This window comes from Camelus bactrianus, chromosome 11 (genome assembly GCF_048773025.1).
Source record: "Camelus bactrianus isolate YW-2024 breed Bactrian camel chromosome 11, ASM4877302v1, whole genome shotgun sequence".
In the NCBI taxonomy this organism is placed as follows: domain Eukaryota; kingdom Metazoa; phylum Chordata; class Mammalia; order Artiodactyla; family Camelidae; genus Camelus; species Camelus bactrianus.
The window spans coordinates 73,386,781-73,404,092 of NC_133549.1; the positions used below are offsets into that span (position 1 = coordinate 73,386,781).

The 17,312-nt window shown below is 55.7% G+C and overlaps 1 protein-coding gene across 5 annotated transcripts in view; it reads left to right on the plus strand.

Moving 5' to 3' along the window:
* ZMIZ1 (zinc finger MIZ-type containing 1) overlaps positions 1–17,312 on the plus strand; it is a 228,790-nt gene that overhangs the window by 125,135 nt on the left and 86,343 nt on the right. For all 5 annotated transcript variants that reach the window (XM_074374304.1, XM_074374299.1, XM_074374300.1 and 2 more), the window contains 2 exons: positions 4,219–4,332; positions 11,451–11,556. In XM_074374304.1, the coding sequence (XP_074230405.1) occupies positions 4,219–4,332; positions 11,451–11,556 (220 nt within the window). The remainder of the gene's footprint in view (positions 1–4,218; positions 4,333–11,450; positions 11,557–17,312) is intronic.

Consider the following 17,312-nt stretch of genomic DNA (forward strand, 5'->3'; position numbering starts at 1 on the left):
CGCTGCTTTCCCCCAGCCTGCCCCCCACACACATGTGCACCCACACACACACAGCTCTGCTTTTGAGCCAGACAGCGGCGCAAGTGTGAGGGTGAGCTGGATGTCCAGATGCCCCCTGGGCCATCCAGAGCTCCCTGCGTCATCCATGCCGTCTCCCGCACCTCCGGTCACACACAGTTCAGCACTGATGTCTGTCTGCTCCACAGCCTCCCCAGAGGGCAGCTGCTACTGGCTGAAGGCTGTTGATTCTCAGATGCCCAGTATCCTAATCAGAAGAGAAAAGTCTGCATGCTCTGAGGAGGATGCATGTGCTGGCGGTGCCTCCCTCTGGCTGGTAGGGTTACAGTTCCCATCAGGGGCCTCACAACCTCGAACTCTTGGCCCTGCCTCACTTCGACTGCGCACCTTTCCCTCCCCACCCACCCTGGTTCTACCTGCTGCTGGCACTCGCCAGCCCCTGTTCACCCTGCTGTCCATCTTCCCTCCAGGCCCCTGGCTTAGCTGCCCTTGTGCTTTCTTAGCCTTGGGTACTGGAAGAATCAGTGCCTTCTTTATAATGTGCTCCACTCAGAGGTCACAGGCACATCTGGGCTCCACATGCAAATCCATGCAAATGAGCTAATTCCTGCACAGCAGCCCTCCCAAACCCCAGGTGCCCTTTTGAGTATCTGCACCTCCCATTTCTGAGCCCCGACTTTCCTGGACACCCAGCTCCCTCACCCATCCTGCTCTTTCTACCTTAAGCTATAGGCCCTGTGGGGTATATGCATCAGGTCTCCCACCAGGCTGAGTTCCTTGGGTGGGCCGTATTCATCTGTAAGTTAGCAGAGCCCAGGCCAGGGTAGGGCCCAAATATGTTGGAGAAGAACAGGGGAGGAGTGGCCTGATAGGTGAATAGCTAAGGGAATGAATGTGTGGGTGGATGGATGGACATATGGATGGGCAGTTAGGTGGGTGGATATAGATGATGGATAGATAAATAATGAGTGAATGGATAAGTGGGTGGTTGGATAGATTCTGGATGGATAGGAAGTTAGATGAATGGATGGATGAGTGATGGATAAAGTAGTGAATGGATGAATGGGTAGGTGGGCAAATGGATAGACACATGGATGAATTGATTCATTTTTGGATGGATGGGTGAGTAGACGAATGGATGGATCATTTGATTCACAGATGGATTGATAAGAAGATGCATTCATCATCACTTGGTCTGAGTAGCCAATCCCTAGAGTGGGCACTGGTGTCCCCTACTCCTACCCCAGCAGGCTCAGTGGCCAGTGGATAGAGCCCAGATCTTTTGAGGAATTGAAGAGATGGGCAGGCTTCCTGGTGGGGGATGAATTATTAGTAGCATCCAGTAACAACCACAGCCAGGTAGGCCTCTGCCTATGATTCAAATCTGGACATCCCCAGCTCCCATCTCCAGACCATCAAAGGCTGGCCAAGCTCACAACCACCCAGCCCTGGCCCCTCCATGTGGCATTGGGGACCTGTTCTGAAGCTGCCAGATGGCTGGCCTGCTCTGTAGACAGACCATCCTTTGGACAGCTAACTGCTCACCAAACATCTCTGCGTGGACCTGGCCTTGTGCCTGTCTTTGGGGTTCTGGAGGTGAATGGGGCACTAATTCTACTCTCAAGGAGCTCATAGGAGAAACAAGAAACCACACAGAGACCCTAGCATACTGACCAAGAGCAGTCTTCACCTGGCACCTGCTCTGCGGTGGGGATGTCATTGCGTATGTTGTTTCTAAACTTTGCAGCAACCCTGCAAACTGTCCCCATCCCATTTTGCAGATAAGAGATATCTGAAGCTCAGGAACACACCCAGGGCTACATGACTCAGTGGCTGAGATGGGGTTTGGTCCAGGTCTGTCCTGTTCATCACGTTGCATCTCTTAGTCTCTGTACACACCAGTCACCTTGTAGTCTAAATGGACGGCTGAAGTACAGAGAAGGGAGGAGGTCTGGCCAAGGCCATGGAGCCGCCGAGCAACAGCTACTCAACGGGATGCCGGACATCCTTCTACCGATGAGTTGCGCCCACGAGTGACCACCCATAGCCCAAGCTGAAGGCCACGAGAGCTGGCTGGGGCAAGGGTGGAGAAGCTCCCAGGTGGACTGGCCAGATAAGGGAGGCTGGGTGCCTGCGGGCCAGAACAAAACTGGGCCCCTGAGACTGGCCTCAGAGGCCACTTGGAAGCCCAGAGCCCTAGGAGGTGGTGCCAGGGTTGGGTGCTGTGGGCAGGCAACTCTGAGAGCGCCATGCGGTGGTCACTGACCCTGTTAATTGGGTGTGACATCATGTAAATAAACGGAATAACTCGGTTAGCAGAGGGAGGCTGCTGGGCAGGGAATTAACTGATTTGCATGGCTTTCCACACAGAGACCAGATGCTGCCTGTGGCCTTGGAGAGGGCGTGTTTTAGAGGGCACAGGAGGCAGAGGTGAGGGCCCACTGCTGCCCTCTCAAGGGGGACGCTTCTACGCGTGGAAGTTCTCCTGTCTTCCACAGATCACGTGCGGGGAGCTCTGTCTTTAAAGAAAGAGCTGCATGTGCAGCCAGGGCTGGGAGCTGGTCAGTGCAGCTGTGCTTCCAGTGGAGCCTTTGGGGGGCAGAGTCAAGTCCAAGGGCAGCCCCACTGGGGAGCACCCCACGCGCCAGGCGCTTTGCCAGACATCGTGTGAGCCTCGTCTTGTTTACTCCTCACAACAGCCCCACCGCGGCGGCCTGTGCTGCTGCACACTTGCCCTTTTCTTTCCTTCGTCTCTCCCTCTCCCTTTTCTCCCCCAGAGGGAGGATAGAACAGTTTGTTTCTTTTTCCTCCATCCATTTTTAAATCTTGCCTCACACAAACCACGTTGTGATAGCAGTCATAACTCCCTGAACAAAACAAAAATTCCTGCCACCAAGCTGTGATCTGTCATCCCCATTTTCCAGATGGGTCGGCTGGGGCTCGGAGAAGTGAGGGGCTGCCCTAGGTCAGGCGCTAGTTGTGGGTGAAGGTGGTGTGACTCCAGAGTCTGGGCCCCACAGGGAGTCCCCCAGCACATCTGCTCACTTCCCAATTCTGGGTCCTGGCAGCTCCTAAGGCCCCTCTCTGCTTTGGCTCCAAGGCAGACTCAGTGCTGCATGTTGGGGGAGAGTGCCTGCCCTGGGGACAGCCCAGTCTCTCCCAGCACCAAGGACATAAGGAGGTCAGAAGGCACCACCATCCCCTTTGCAGCTGGCTTATACTCCAACCCCTGTGGATAACTTCTAGGTGTCCTGATGGAAGACCCACAGGCAGTCACACCCAGGCCTGGAGTCCCAGCTTAGCCCCAACCTGTTCCGTGACCTTGGACTCAGTGCCTAACTCTGGCATTGCCTGGGAAGGCATGGAAAAGTGTTAAAGAAGGAAGGGGTAACATGGAAGCCACCCCTCCCCCACCCCCACCAGCCCCTTGGCCTGGCTCTGAAGCAGAATCTAGAGGACTTGCTACCAGACTTCAGTCTCTGTCAAGTCGGATCCCATGACTGGGCGGGGCCTGAGCTCGGGCCAGGACCACTCTCAACCATGCCAGCATCCCCCCTCCTGCCCCCGCCCCCAAGCCCAGCCAGACTAGGCCCAGGAAATCTGAGTTTGGAGAACAGGAGAGGCTAAACCACATACACCCGACCACGCTGTGACAATTACCTGGGCACAGTGTGCTTGAGTGCATCTTCCCTGCTGGGTGTGGCCTGGAGGCCTCTTTCTGACCCCCTTCACGCTGGTGGTGCGCAGAGCTGGGCTGTGGTGGTGATGGTTAGTGAGAGGATGAGGGAAGGGGCCTCATCAAGAAGGAACCTCCAGGGCCCGTCTGTCCTGTCAGGGAGAGCCAGCCCCAAGTATGGGAGCCCGGTGCCTCCCTCCTGAACCCCGCAGGCTTCTGCCCCCGCTGCCAGCATCCAGAAAACATTTTAATATCTAACATCACTTCCCTTTTCTAGAACTTGGTTTTTCTATCTTTGCAATGGGGCCATTAATCCCCATCCTGCCAGGGACAGGGATGGAGGTGGGGATACAAAGCAAAGGTGGATGAGAGGGAGTTTGAGAAAACTCGTTAATCCTGGCCTGCCCCTTTCTGTGTCTCCTCCCAGGGAGGCCCGGGGTCTCCACCGCCCCAGACTCCCACACTCTAACCTGTGCCGGCCTCACTCCTGGAGCCTCACGCTGCCTCCTTTCCCTCTCCCACAGCACTTACAGAACCCTGCCAACTTCCACAATGCCGCCACAGAGCTGCTGGACTGGTGTGGAGACCCACGAGCCTTCCAGCGGCCCTTTGAGCAGAGCCTGATGGGCTGTTTGACGGTGAGTGTGCACCCCCCCCCACCTGTGCTTGCACCCAGGGAAGACGGCTGGGGGCCAGCATGCCTATCCAGGTGCAGATAACAGAGGATGAGAGCGAAGAAGGCTGGTGCTGGAAAGGAGGGCCCTTCTGTGTGTACCCCTGACACATGTACACCCACAGGGAACCTGGTCTGATGGGGAGACAGAGTCCTCAGCATTACTTGGGTTCTCCACACTTGAGAAAGACACAGGTCCTACTTTAAGAAGTTCCAAGTCTGATGTGGGTAAATGTTTCATTATAAGTAAAGCAGAGAGACTCGTGAAGGGTTTTCATCCACCTTTTATCCAGTCATTCATTCATTCACTTAGGTAAACATCTATTGAGCTCTTTTTATAGTCATCCATCCATCTAGCTATTCATATAAGCATTTTTTGAGTTCCTATTACATCCACCCATCTATCCAAATAAACACTGATTGATCCCTCATTTATCATATGCAATCCCCTCTGCTAAGTCCTGGGAAACTGAAGATGAATAAGATCTTGCAAAGCCTGATTCCCTTTCTAGTCAGGGAGACAGATGTAGACAGGGACCGCTGAGAAAATCGTGTACAGGTTGGAGACAGCACAGAGAAGGGAATCATTATCTGCCTGGCTTGTGGGGGCAGGTGCAGAAGACTGAGAAAAGGGAGCCCCTGACACACTTGCAGGAGTTTGATATCCCTGCACCAGCGCTGAGGGCAGTGAGAGTGTCCTAGGCACATGGAACGGGACACGCCAAGGCCGAGATGTACAACAGAACCCCGGGAACTGAAATGAACTCAGCTTGGTAAGGGTCTAGGATGCAAACTGGGCAGGGGCCAGGCCCAGAGCTGGTGGTACGATTTGCCAGGCTTAGGAGCTTACCAGCTGATAGCCACGTGGAAGGAGCTTGAAGCTTGTGAGTGTCCCCAGCCACATGAGCTGTATCCGTAAGTGTGAAGGCATCAGCAGTCAGGGAGGGTAGCTGCTCAGAAGGTCCTGAGTCAGCTTTAAAAGGAATGTGGGTAAATTGCTGAGGAGCCCGGCTACCCCAAGGCTTGGGAAGGAGGGGGCCGAGATGGATGCCTGGCCAGATGCGAACGGTGGGTAAAATCCAAGGGCACCATGTGAAAACTTCCAGACAGGTGAGAGGCAAAAGGCCCACATGGCCTGCACTGGAGCAAAAGAAGTAGTGATGTTAACGTGGCCCATCACTGCAAAGCACCTCTCCCGGGGCTGATACTGAGCGTGGCCCGCTGGATATGCCCTCTCACTGAATCCACTACAAGGCTGGTCCTGCCTTCTTGCCCATTTTATAGAGGTGGAAACTGAGATGTCGGGACTGACTGACTTCCCAAGGTCACACAGCCAATTAGAAGCGGACCTGGGATTCGAGCCGAGACCCATCTGCCTCTAGAGGGGATGCTCCTGGCCATTAGGGATGCCAAGCAGGGATGCGGCCAGGACCCTCCTGGGGCTCCTCCATTTGTCTGAAGCCAACACCATCTGGCTCCCTCAGGGCCACTGGGCCAAATCAAGCAGCTGCCTGCACTGCCCAGGCCTCCTCATCCTCCAGCCCCCTGGGCTCCCCCTCCCTCACCCAGCTCCCTTAATCCTCTTTGTGGGGATCCTGGTTCAGGCTAAGCTCCTCGGGCAAGGACAGATGTTACTCCCATCCCAGCTGCTGGCAGCCTTACGTGAAGGAGGAGGTGGGGCTGCCCCCCTTCCCCAGCATCCCACCCCAAGCCTGACCCTGCCTAGGAGGTGGGGACCTGAGGCTGAATCTGACAATGGCTTTGGCCAGGCTAGATGGGCAGGTGGGCATGAGATGACCAGTAACTGGCCCTGCCCCTGGCCCTGTCATTCATCTATTCATTCAACAAACATTCATCAAGTTTCTGCTGTGGGCTGGGCCCTGCGCTGGGCTCCGAGGGGAGTCCAGTGAGCACAGTGGGCTTCTCTCAAGCAGCTTACCTTCCAGTGGGGGAGGCTGACACTAAACACAGCACCCCGTGAGAGCGGGCAAGGTGGTGGTCAGGAAAAGTCTTCCAAGGAGGTCACCTCCAGCTGAGACCTGAATAGCAAAAAGGAATCAGCTAGGGGAAGATGAAAGAAAAGGGTATTCCAGGCAGAGGGAATTTGCAAAGGCCCTGCGGTTTGATGTGTTCAAGGAACAGACAGAGGTCTCAGGTGGCTGGAGCACATGAGAGGGAGAGCGGTACAAGATGAGGTCGAAGAGGGAAGCAGAAACCAACTAACACAGAGCCTGCAAGCTGAGAAGTTTGGGTGTTATATGACAGGCAGTGGGGAGCGCATGGAGGGTCTTAAGCAGGTGAGTGATGGGATATGATTTCTGTGAAGACTCAAGCTCTGAAGCAGAGCATCCTTGGAGGGTAGGATGGAAGGATTGTGGAGGTCTTCCTGGAGGAGGGAGCCCAGAGAGGACTCTGTAGAAATCTGACTGGCGGGGGTCGAGGCTGTGGCTTTCCAGAAACTGCACATGGAGGCTCAGTGCCAGCTCTGCACCCTAGCTTAATAGGCATACACTTGGGTGACTGGCCAGCTCTGTCCCCCACCCCCACCCCCAGCCTGCTCCTTAGCCAGAAAGGGGCCCCTCGCCCACCCACCACAGCTGCTGAGACCCGAGTCTGACTGTCGCTTACAGTACAGCAGAACCAGCAGCAAGCAGTAGGTGGCGGGGTGGGGCGGTGTTGGAGGTTCATAGAAGACACCCTTGGTGCCCATGGCATTTTCCGGGCACTGTCTCCTTGCATCTTATGAAGACCCTGCAAGGGGGGCAGGGAAGGCCTTGGGCTCTGTGCCAGTCCTCCCATCACCCTGTGCATCCTCAGCCCCAGCCGTGCCCCAGGGGGAGGGGTGGGGTGGGACAGGTGAAAGAGCCCAAGGGGCCTAGGCAGGACGAGGCTGCCGAGCACACACACACACTCACACACACACACTCACTTGCACACCCCCTCCCCATCCAGAGAGCAGCCTGAGCCCTGCAGGTTGCCATCATCCCCTGGGGGACTTCTGCAAACAAATTCCTCTGGATCTGGCTTACTTGGAAGGTATAAATTAAAACCCACTTAGCCTCAGGCAGTAAATGGACATATTTTTGCCATTTGAGGGCTAGGCCCTGGGGTGAAGAGCCTTGGACGGAGGGCAGTCCCTGCCTTACCCTCCCCTTCATGCCCTCTGACCCCAGGATGCAGAAATGCAGGAGCCCTGTGGCCCCTCCGGAGGAGCATCTGCCAGGCACCACTTCCACTTCAGGACCAGGTTCTTCCTTAGCCCCTCCCTTAGCAGCAGGGCTGAACCCCTTCTCTGGGTGACCCCTCAAAATCAGGCCTCTCTGGACTTGCTCCTTCTTCTCCCCAGTGAGGTGGAACATGCTTGATCTGCTCGAGTAACAGAAAGACGGCTCAGGTGGCCAGAGCACAGGAGAGGGGAGGCGGGTATAAGAGGAGGTTGGAAAGGGAAACAGAAACCAGTCAGCGCAGCAGTAATGCCCACCCCATCTCTCCTGTGAGGACTTGCCCACAGCCTCTGAGCTTTCACTGCTGAAGCTGTGGGGGTATGTTCACAAACAGCACTCATTGAGCTGTGTGCCTGGTCCTGGCTGACATCCTTGCAAGTAGGAGCTTTTGTACCCATTTCACAGATGAGGAAACTGAGGCCCAGAGAGGTTAAATCACCTGGGTGAAATAGAACAGCTAGTAAGTGGCAGAGCCAGAGCCCCATCTCATGCCTGACTCCAAAGCAGCAGGAGCAGCAGCCGCCACAAATACCTGTCCACCCCAGCACTGAGAATGGTAGCAAACTGGGAAAGGGAGGGCTCTGCCCGGAGGGGCTTGGGGAATAGCCATGAGACAGAACTGGGACACACAGAACTGGCAGAGGCCATCACACACCTTGGAAATGAGGGACGTTCTTGCACCTTTACAGAAGAGGAACCTGAAGCTCAGAGAGATTAAGTAACTTGCCTTAGGTTGCACAGTATAGATTGGAGTAGGATTGGAGCACAGACCCGGCATACATCCAGTTCCCCTGACTGCCTCATAGGATGTCAGAGTCCAGCCACTAGCCGGAAGCAGGAACCCCTTCTTTAGCATCTCCCAGACAGCCTGTCCTGCTTCACGGCCAGGAGGCTGACTGCTTTTCAAAGCAACACACTCCCTTTATGGGACTAATATAAGTGCCGCATGACCTTGAACACGCCCCCTCTCTCGCCTCTGAGCTTCAGTTTCCCTCTCTGTGGCCTGAGGGGCTGGACTCCCCGACCTGTAGATTCCCCCGGACCCTGGGATCTAAGTTTCAAACAGCCAGGCCCTACAGGTCAGCCTCAGGAGCACCTCGTGGGCTGGGCTGAGCTGGCTGGGCCTGAGCAGCCAGCAGAGGGCAGCAGTGCCGCAGCCACACGCCACAAGCCTTTGTTGGGGAGGGGTCTTCACTGAGGGGTCTTCACACACATTGGGCTGGGAGCAGGCCTCCTGAAACACGACAGGAGGCTGCTCAGCTAATCCCACCCTCCCCACCACTGTCAGTCAGACCCACCTCACAGAGCTTTTCTGGGGGTCCTCAGGCTTGACCAGGGGAAGCAATACAGTGCACGAGGCACTCTAGAGTAGCAGGGTCCAGCTTAGCCTGCTCTGCCACACCTGCGCTGGGTGACCTTCAGCCAGGCCCTGCCCTCTCTGTGTCTTGGTAAAAGGAGACTGTTGGAGCCAATGACCCTTCTGAACACTGGGCTCAGGGGACTCGGTGACAAAGAGATACTCCCAAGCTTACAAGACAGCCCTTATAACCAATTCCAGGCCTCTCTTGCTCAATTTAGCTAGGTTGGTTTTTTTTGCTGTTGTTTGTTTGTTTTTAAACCAGAGCAACAGGATTAGCCAGTATTTGCTAAACAGAAGGACCTCTGCCTTTCTGCCCTCAACCCAGAGCCTGAGGGTTCTCCATGCAGGTTGGGAATTATGGCCTTAACCCTCTGTGGGCTGGAAAAGAAGTCCTCTCCTGGAAAGAGCCAAGACTTTGCAGCTTGGCTGCCTGGGATCACATCCGAGCTCTCTCACCTGCAGTCTTCTCATCTGTACAGATAACAAACAGTACCACCTTGTCAAACTGTTGTGAGAATTTGGTGCCTCACTACTTATGAAGCATTTGCTTAGCCCTCATAGCTGGGAGCTAGCATAGTCATTACACTGCTGTGTCAACGTGTCCCACAAACAGCAGCCTCACTGATGCACCAGTCCAAACAAACTGCCTGTGCTCACTCGCATCCACCCCAGGGCTCACCTCCCAGTGACAGCCAGGAGCGGAAGTGACCCTTCCAGAACCCTCCTCCCCACTCTCCAGTGTCTGTGTCTGCAGAACTGAAATACGCAACAGGCCATGAGGAATTGGGGGCCTTGGTTTTCCTGCTCGGACAGTGAGACTATCGGTGACAAGGCCCTTGCCCTGGGGAGTCTGTCTATGTGTGGCGGGAGCGGGATGCTGCCTAAGAACCACAGTCCAGGGGCAAATAGAGCCTGTGGGAAAGAGGCCTGAGGGGAAAGGGCCTTCTGTTTGCAGTGGAGAAGATGAGCAAACATTCTAACCTGAGAAATCCTTTCTCCTCCCTGCACAGAGAGTCCCAGGAGATGGGAGCGGGGAGGCAGGGCCCTTTTCCAAGAGGCTCTGGTGGTCCTGGGAAGGGGGGCGCCCCTGGCTCCTTCCTGACTCACCGGGGCCACTCTCTCTGGGCCTCAAGTGTCCGTATTTTTTTAAATGAGAGAGTTGGCCTCGGTTAGGGGTTTTCCCACACTTTGTAGCTCTAGAGCCCTGTAATGAACCCTTAAAATATAAGACAGATATTGGGGAACTATCCTAATGGCTGCAGGGGCTGGGCCAACCCCCAGGGCAGCCCAGGCTCTCTGAGGACCTCTGAGAGCCTCTGGAGCAGGTGGTGTCTGGGGACTGGACGACGGAGCCTTCCCTTTCTCCCAAGACTGAGCGCCGCGTCTGGGAGCCCTCCTTTCCCCATCAGCCATGGCCGCCCCAGCTGCTTCCTGAAACGACTCCATTTTCCAAGGTCCTTCCTTCTTAATAAGGAAACCTAATTTGGCGGCTGTTAATGAGGAAGGCGGGCAGGAGGGAACAGATCTGGCAGTGGTGGGACACCTGGGAATGGGCGGGGACGGGGCGGCGCCGGGCGGGTGTGAGCCTGCGGAGCCATCTGTGGGGCCCCCAGAGCACCCTGTCCCTCACTGTCCCCCAGGGACTGACAGCCCTCCCCGCCCGTCACCTCTCCCCATTCCCGCCCATGCTTCTGAGGTTTACAAGGAGATAGGTGGGACCTCCTGTCCAAATGCATTGATGTTGGCAGACTTCCACTGGTGCTCTTAGGGGCACCTCCCGTGAGCCGAGCCGGTGCTTCGCTCTGGAGACAGCCCTGCAGTGTTGGATCTGAGAGGCTGCAGGGCGCCTGGGGGCCTAGGCGTGTCCATCTGGGGAATTCTTAGCAGTCCGTCAGGCGGCTCCCAGCTGGAGCTCTAGGGAAGCAGTGTGTCCTAAATCGGCGCTTCTGCCCAGGCCCTGATTCAGGAGGGGTTGATTCCTCTGAGTGGGGACCGTGCTTGGAGTAGTGAGGGTAGCGAGCTCCCCTGGATGGTGGGTGCTGGTGCTCAGTGAGGGGGCGGGGAGGTGATAGGAGTGAGAGACTTTCTGGGGGCTGGGGGCTTGGTAGGGAGTTTGAAGAGCTGCACCGGGGGAATAAAGACCCTGGCCTGAGGCCATGCAAAACTCGGTGGTACAGCACCCCCAGCCAACTTCTAGAATGTGGCCTAATTTGAGCCCTTGATAGCGACAGGGCCTGGGCTTTGAGATCAGGCCCACCTCCGGACTGGAAACCCCCAAAGGCAGGGGCCAGGATCCCAGGGCCTGGCATGGAAGAGGTGCTCACCAATGTTAGCAGAGTGATGGAAAGATACAGTTTGAGTCCCAGCTCTGCCTGATGTTGGGGACCTGCCTTAGCCTGCCCGCCTCACCTGTGAACCAGGCACATCCACCACTCTGGGATCAAAAGCCTGGCGTGGACAGTTACTCACCCCTGCCCTTCCTCCCCATCTTGCTGGCAGGTGGTCAGTCGGGTGGCAGCTCAGCAAGGGTTCGACCTGGATCTCGGCTACAGACTGCTGGCTGTGTGCGCCGCGAACCGAGACAAGTTCACTCCGAAGTCCGCTGGTAGGTGACGGCTGGGGGCTCCACAGTGTCATTGGGAGGTGGGTGGGGCACGGGACTCGACCCCAGGACCATTGCCACCCCTGTCGGGTGGCACCTCTGTTTGTCCAGGTGTGGTGTGAGCCTGCAAGGAGCAGCAGCTCACCTGCTGGGCTCCAGGGCCCATGAGTGGGGTTTGTCCCTCATCTCAGGGTCAGCGAAGGGCCCAAGGCACACCACACCCCAACAGCAGGCTAAAGGGAGACATGCGTCCTCTCGTCTCAGCACCACGGTGACCCCTTGGTGTAAGTGCTGTGATCGTCCCCATTTTACAGCCCAGGAAACTGAGGCTCAGAGAAGCTGAAGAGTTTCCCCAGGTCACACAACTGAAAAGTGGCAGAGCTGGGATTTAAGCCCAGGCCTGTACTCCAGAGTCAGCATTCTTAACCTTGATGCTCCACTGTATTTATTCAAAAGCTTTTATTTAAAATAAAACATAAATTAAAATTAAAATGAACCAGTACATTCAGAGTGCTAAAACCTGCTCTGTGTAGTATTCTCCATCGCAACTCTGTCACTGCCTGGGACCCCCTGATCCCATAGAAAACAGAGGCCACAGAAGGTGCCAGGCAGCATTCTGTCTGCAAAGGCTTTAAACACACTAAAGATACAGCTTTACCTGTCCCTCCATCCTCATTACCTTGCTTAAATGGGGGGTGTCGTGTAAGCTTTAACTCCAACAGACTGGACAACCCAGCCCTGTCACTTGCTAAGTGTGTGGTCTCTGAGCCTCAGTTTATCTCCTCGGGAAGACAGGAGTGACAAGGAGACCTCCCTTGCCGGGGTCAGTGCTAAGCACGGTGTCTAGATGTTGTTAACATGCTTTATCGAGTCACAACAATTCATTGAAAAAGAAAAAGCAGTCAGTTATTTCCTCTGTATAAATAAAGCAGACGTTTTCTCTGAATCCGTTCATCAGTTCTTTGGAGTATATACAGAAACAGCCTTAATGCAAATGCTGAAGGACATCGCACTATGGGTTTTCATCAGTCTGCGCAGCCCATGGTCTCTTGAATGTGGGGTTGCGCTCCACTCTATGTATGTTTACAGTGGTCCATGCACATGGATTGCGTGTCACTCATAAAAGGAGATGAAGGTCTCGTTAGCCAATAGCTGCTCTGAGCTCCCTGACGCGCCGGCCTTTGTTGGGGTAGCACTATTGTATTGAACTGCTTGCCAGAAAATGGTCTTGGAATCTCATAAGTGACGTCTATTCCTGATAGAATCTGCAGTTTTAATAACTTAAGTCAATACAATTTTGAGAAGGTAAAAATTGCTACTTATCCAAGAAGCATGTATGTCTACGTCTCTGTTGAGTGTCTGCTTTGTGCAGGCATCTGGCTGGAGCTGGGTAGCACTGAGGAGTGAAACAGACATGGTCTCACCTCGGGAAAACGGTCCAGAGCAGGGGTCGGCAAAGTTTTTCTGTGAAGAGCCAGATAGTAAATAATTTAGGCCTTGCAGGCAATACAAAAGCAACCATAGACAATATGTAAACAAATAAGGGTGGCTAGTTCCAATAAAATCTTATTTATGAAAGTAGGTGATAGAATCATTTCCTAACACCTGGTCTAAAGGGAGAGAAAATCATTAATCAAATAATCATAGCTGTTAGTGTGTGGGCGTGTGTGTGTGTCAGGGATGCTGTGAGACCACTCAGGAATGGGGACAGGCTTCCCCAAGACCCAAAGGTCAAGTAAAAGTCGAGCAAGTGAAGAAAAGGAAGAAGAGCTGCCCAGGTAAAAAGAATTGCCTGTGCAAAGGCCCTGAGGTAGAAGCAAGCTTGGCTTTTGGCAGAACTAAAAGAAGGGCAGTGGTTCTAGAGCCCAGAGGCAGAAGTCAGCAGCAGTTGGACATACAGGGCCTGTCTGGAGGGTTGTGGTCTTTGTCCTAAGAGTTAACAGGAACATGGCTAAATTCTGATTTTGAAAAGATCACTCCAGCTACTGAAGAACCGATTGCACAGAGGAGGCCAGTGTGGATGGAAGGAGCCAGCTGGCAAGTTGCTGGGATGTCAGGATGAGGATGATGGTGGCCAGACCAGGAAGTTTCCACTTCCTGTGGAGTGGAGTGGAGAGAAGTGGATGACTCCAAGGGATATGTAAGAGGTGAAACCGAGGCAGGGACAGTGTGGCCAGAGGGATGGGAGGAAAACAGGAGAATGAACTGTCCTAGAAACCCTGGCTGCTCCTGAGGTACCTGTGTAGCCCGTCCCTCGGGTCTCTCACACCCCTGCTGGTACGTGCTGGGTTTTCTCCCATATTTTGTACAATGTCCAGCTCTGCGAGGCACAGGATATTATCTGCGTTTATGGATGAAGACATTGAAGCTCAGAGAGGTCTTGTGACTTGCCTACTGTCACACATCTTGTCAGTGATAGAGCTGGGACTTGAAGTCATGGCCTCCTGACTCCAGGCCTCAGGCTCTGCCCCCTGCATCATAGCTGACTCTGGGGCTGGCTGGGGACCTAGACCTAGGAGGCTCCTGTCCTCCTGGACCAGGATCTGAGAAGCTACTCTATTTGGGAGAGCCCTTCACTTTGCTCAAGTCTCTCTAGCATGGCCCTCATCTCAGTATTTCCAGCATCACTTCTTCTCCTGAGACAAGGGATTTAGTCCTTCCCCATCTGTACCCAAGCTGTGCACAGCTCTTTACAGTTTATAAAGCCTTTTCCCATACATGTGTCTATCTAGTCACATGTTAGGCCCTAGGCCCCTAGAGTGAGTTCTCAGTAACCCGTTCTGCAGCTGAAAACACTGAGGCCCAGCAGTGCCTGTGGCTTAGCTGTCACTTGAATTCACGTGTCAGGAGCCAAACCCTGGTCAGCACCAACAGCCATGACCAATCACCTTCCACAGGCTGCCCGCCCCCCTCAAGAAGCACGGGCCTCAGGGTTCTCAGGGTTTTCAGGGTCCCAGCCATCCCCCTGCTTGGCCTGTCTTCTGGGAAGGCAGCGTGCCAGTCTGAGGGGGATTGCTTCAGCTACTGGGTTTCACTGGTGGGATTAAAAGGCCTATGGGAGGGGGCAGGCTGGACCATGAGAGGGGTGGAGGCCATGGAGGACAGAGCAGGGACCCTAAATTCCAGAGGAGGCTCCAGCACTGGCCCCGTCTTTGCCACGTTGCCCACCTCCCAGAGCTATGGCCTCCTCTGTAAAGAGGGCCTATATTCCTGACCCGCAGGCTGCCCACGAGGGTCAAACGAGACTCCCCAGCTGTGGAAGCGAGGGGCCGGCTAACACCCGGTGCACAGTGTGTACCAACTCAGTGTTAGTCTCCAGCCTTCCTTCTCTGCTTCTGTCTTGTCCCCATCATGGTTCCTGACCTCTCTGATGCCCTTCCTGCCCCAGCAAGGCTATTTCCCACCACTCTTTCTCTGAGGCTCTGTGGGTGAGTGCATGACCTCCTAACCCCACCTCTGCATGCAGCTGTGAGGGTCCCTTTGGCTTCAGGTGTGTGTGTGGTGGTGGGGGGTGGCCACACTGGCCACAGCTGGGCCCACCTGGGCCTCTCCAAGTCAGGCCTGTGCAGTTCTAGAACGTGCTCTGTCCTCAGAGCTCCTGCAGCCCGCCCTGCTGTCCCCCCACCCTCCTGTCCTCCCGTCTCCGTCTGGGCTCCGGTTCTGTCTCACTGACGTGTGCGATTTTCACCCTCCCCGTCCCTCCCTCCCCTTTCTGTCTGAGGGTCTCTGATGCCGTGTGCTGTCTCTGCCTGTCCTTCCCTTCCCTGCCGCCCCTCAGCCTTCCTCCCTGTGTCATGGTGTGCGTGTGTCTGGGGTGAGGAACAGGCCTGTGTACGTGTGTGCGCGTCTCCCACTCTGCCTCCCCCGCCCCTCCTCCCGCTCCATCTCCCTGTCTGTCTCTCTTGTCAGGAGGCCAAGCTGGGGCCAGACGAGGGCCGGTGGGATGAGCTCATGCAGCGAGGAGCCGTGCTTTGTCAGGAGAGATGGCAGGGAGCCGGGCTGGGCTGTGCGCACCAGCATTGGTGGGCTCTGGAGCAGGAGCTCAGGCCTGGGGGCAGTGCTGTGCGGTGTGTGTGTGTGAGAGAGAGAGAGAGAGACAGAGACGGAGCGTGAGCGCAGAGCAGACACTGCAGCAAACCGCCAAGTCAGGCGTCTCCACGTGGGCCCCTCAGATACCCAGCCCCCAGCTCTTTGTTCTGGCGCAGCCCTTAGCCTGTGCTCGCACACGGGAGCACGCGCACACGCGCACACACTGGCGTCCTCCTCGTCGGGAAGGTCCTTGGAGGCCACAGGCTTCCTCCTCTGCCTCGGTCCAGAAGGTCACCTGCCTTGTGCCTCCCCTCGTCCCCCTCCTCCAAGACCACGGCAGGTCCACCCTGCCCGCCCCCACCCCCAACACCGACCGCAGCGTGCCAGTTCTTGGCAACTTGGCAGTCAGCGCCGAAATGTCAGCCTCCCTGGCACGGAGCGGGCCCACGCCTGCAGGCTACGTGGGCACCAAGCACCAGGCAGTCACCGTGCCCGAGGTCTCCAAGAGCCCTCTGTGTGCCTCACTACTGCCCACACCTGAATGACTCTGTCCCCTTAGCTGACCCCTGTGAGCAGCCTAGTGGTGTGTTAAAATAATAGAATGGGAAATGTCAGAGCCCAAGGGATGGGGAGCCCAGGCCCAGAGAGAGGGGACCTGCCTCAGGGCATAGCAGGACAGGGCAGAGCCCAGACAAGAGCCTGGGGTGCTTGCTGCCCGTGCTCTTGCCCCTCCTGCTTCCCTGAGTGATGACTCTGGGCTCACATCTAAGATGAGAGGCATGGAGCTGTTGGCAGAGTGGAAAATGTGGAGAGAGCAGCAGGTCTGGGAGGTGCCAGGGCGTCCCAGGGGCATCCTGGGAGAGGCAGCCAGCAGGCGTTTGGAGAAGGGACCAGAGAACTCAGGAGAGAAATCAGGGCTGGAAGAGGCAGCCCCTGAAACCTTCAAGGAAGAGGAAACCAGCCTGCTTAGGGGTGAGTGGAGAGTGATTGTCAATCACCCACCTGTGGGCTGGATGTGGCCTGCAGACAGCTGAGGTCTGACTGTTCGGTGGTTTTTAAAAATGCCTGTTAGTTGCCAGCATTTGCTTTTTTGGAGAGTGCACCGTCCAGTTAAATGCCTGACATCCTTTGAATGGGAACCTTGGGCCAACAACCCACTGTGGTGGTGGCTGATCCCTTCGATAAGTGCTGTGCTTCCCCCATTATCTTACACTCCAAGCATGTCCTGCATTTGGAAACCCGCTGGACCCTCTGGGCTTGTGTGCTTCTTACCCTGTTCTGTGCACACCCTCACGTCCCAACACAGCCGCCTGAGCCCCGGGCCCAGGCGTGGAAACCCAAGTAAAGCGGATCACCTGCTTTGTGTTGACAAACATCTGCCTGATCAGGTTTCTCCAATGTGCTGACAGCACCCCACCCCCACCCCCCCGCCCCTAGGAGCCCACAGCAGACCACGGGATGGGGCTGAGACATGCCCTAGGCCCCAGCCAGCCTGGAGGTGAAGAATCTGGAATGTGATGGGGCCCCTGCCCTGCCCCTCTGGGTCTGTGGCCTGTGTTCCACTCAGGAGGGGCTCGGGAGAAGCTCGGTCCTCCTTGGAAGCCCTCAGTCCCAGGGGGTTTCTGCAGCAACTTGTGTAGCAGTCCTGGGGCTCAGAGACAGACCCCACACACACAGGGGGCCTTATTGCAAGTGTCCCACCTCCATCGGAGGGTTGGGATGGGACCCAG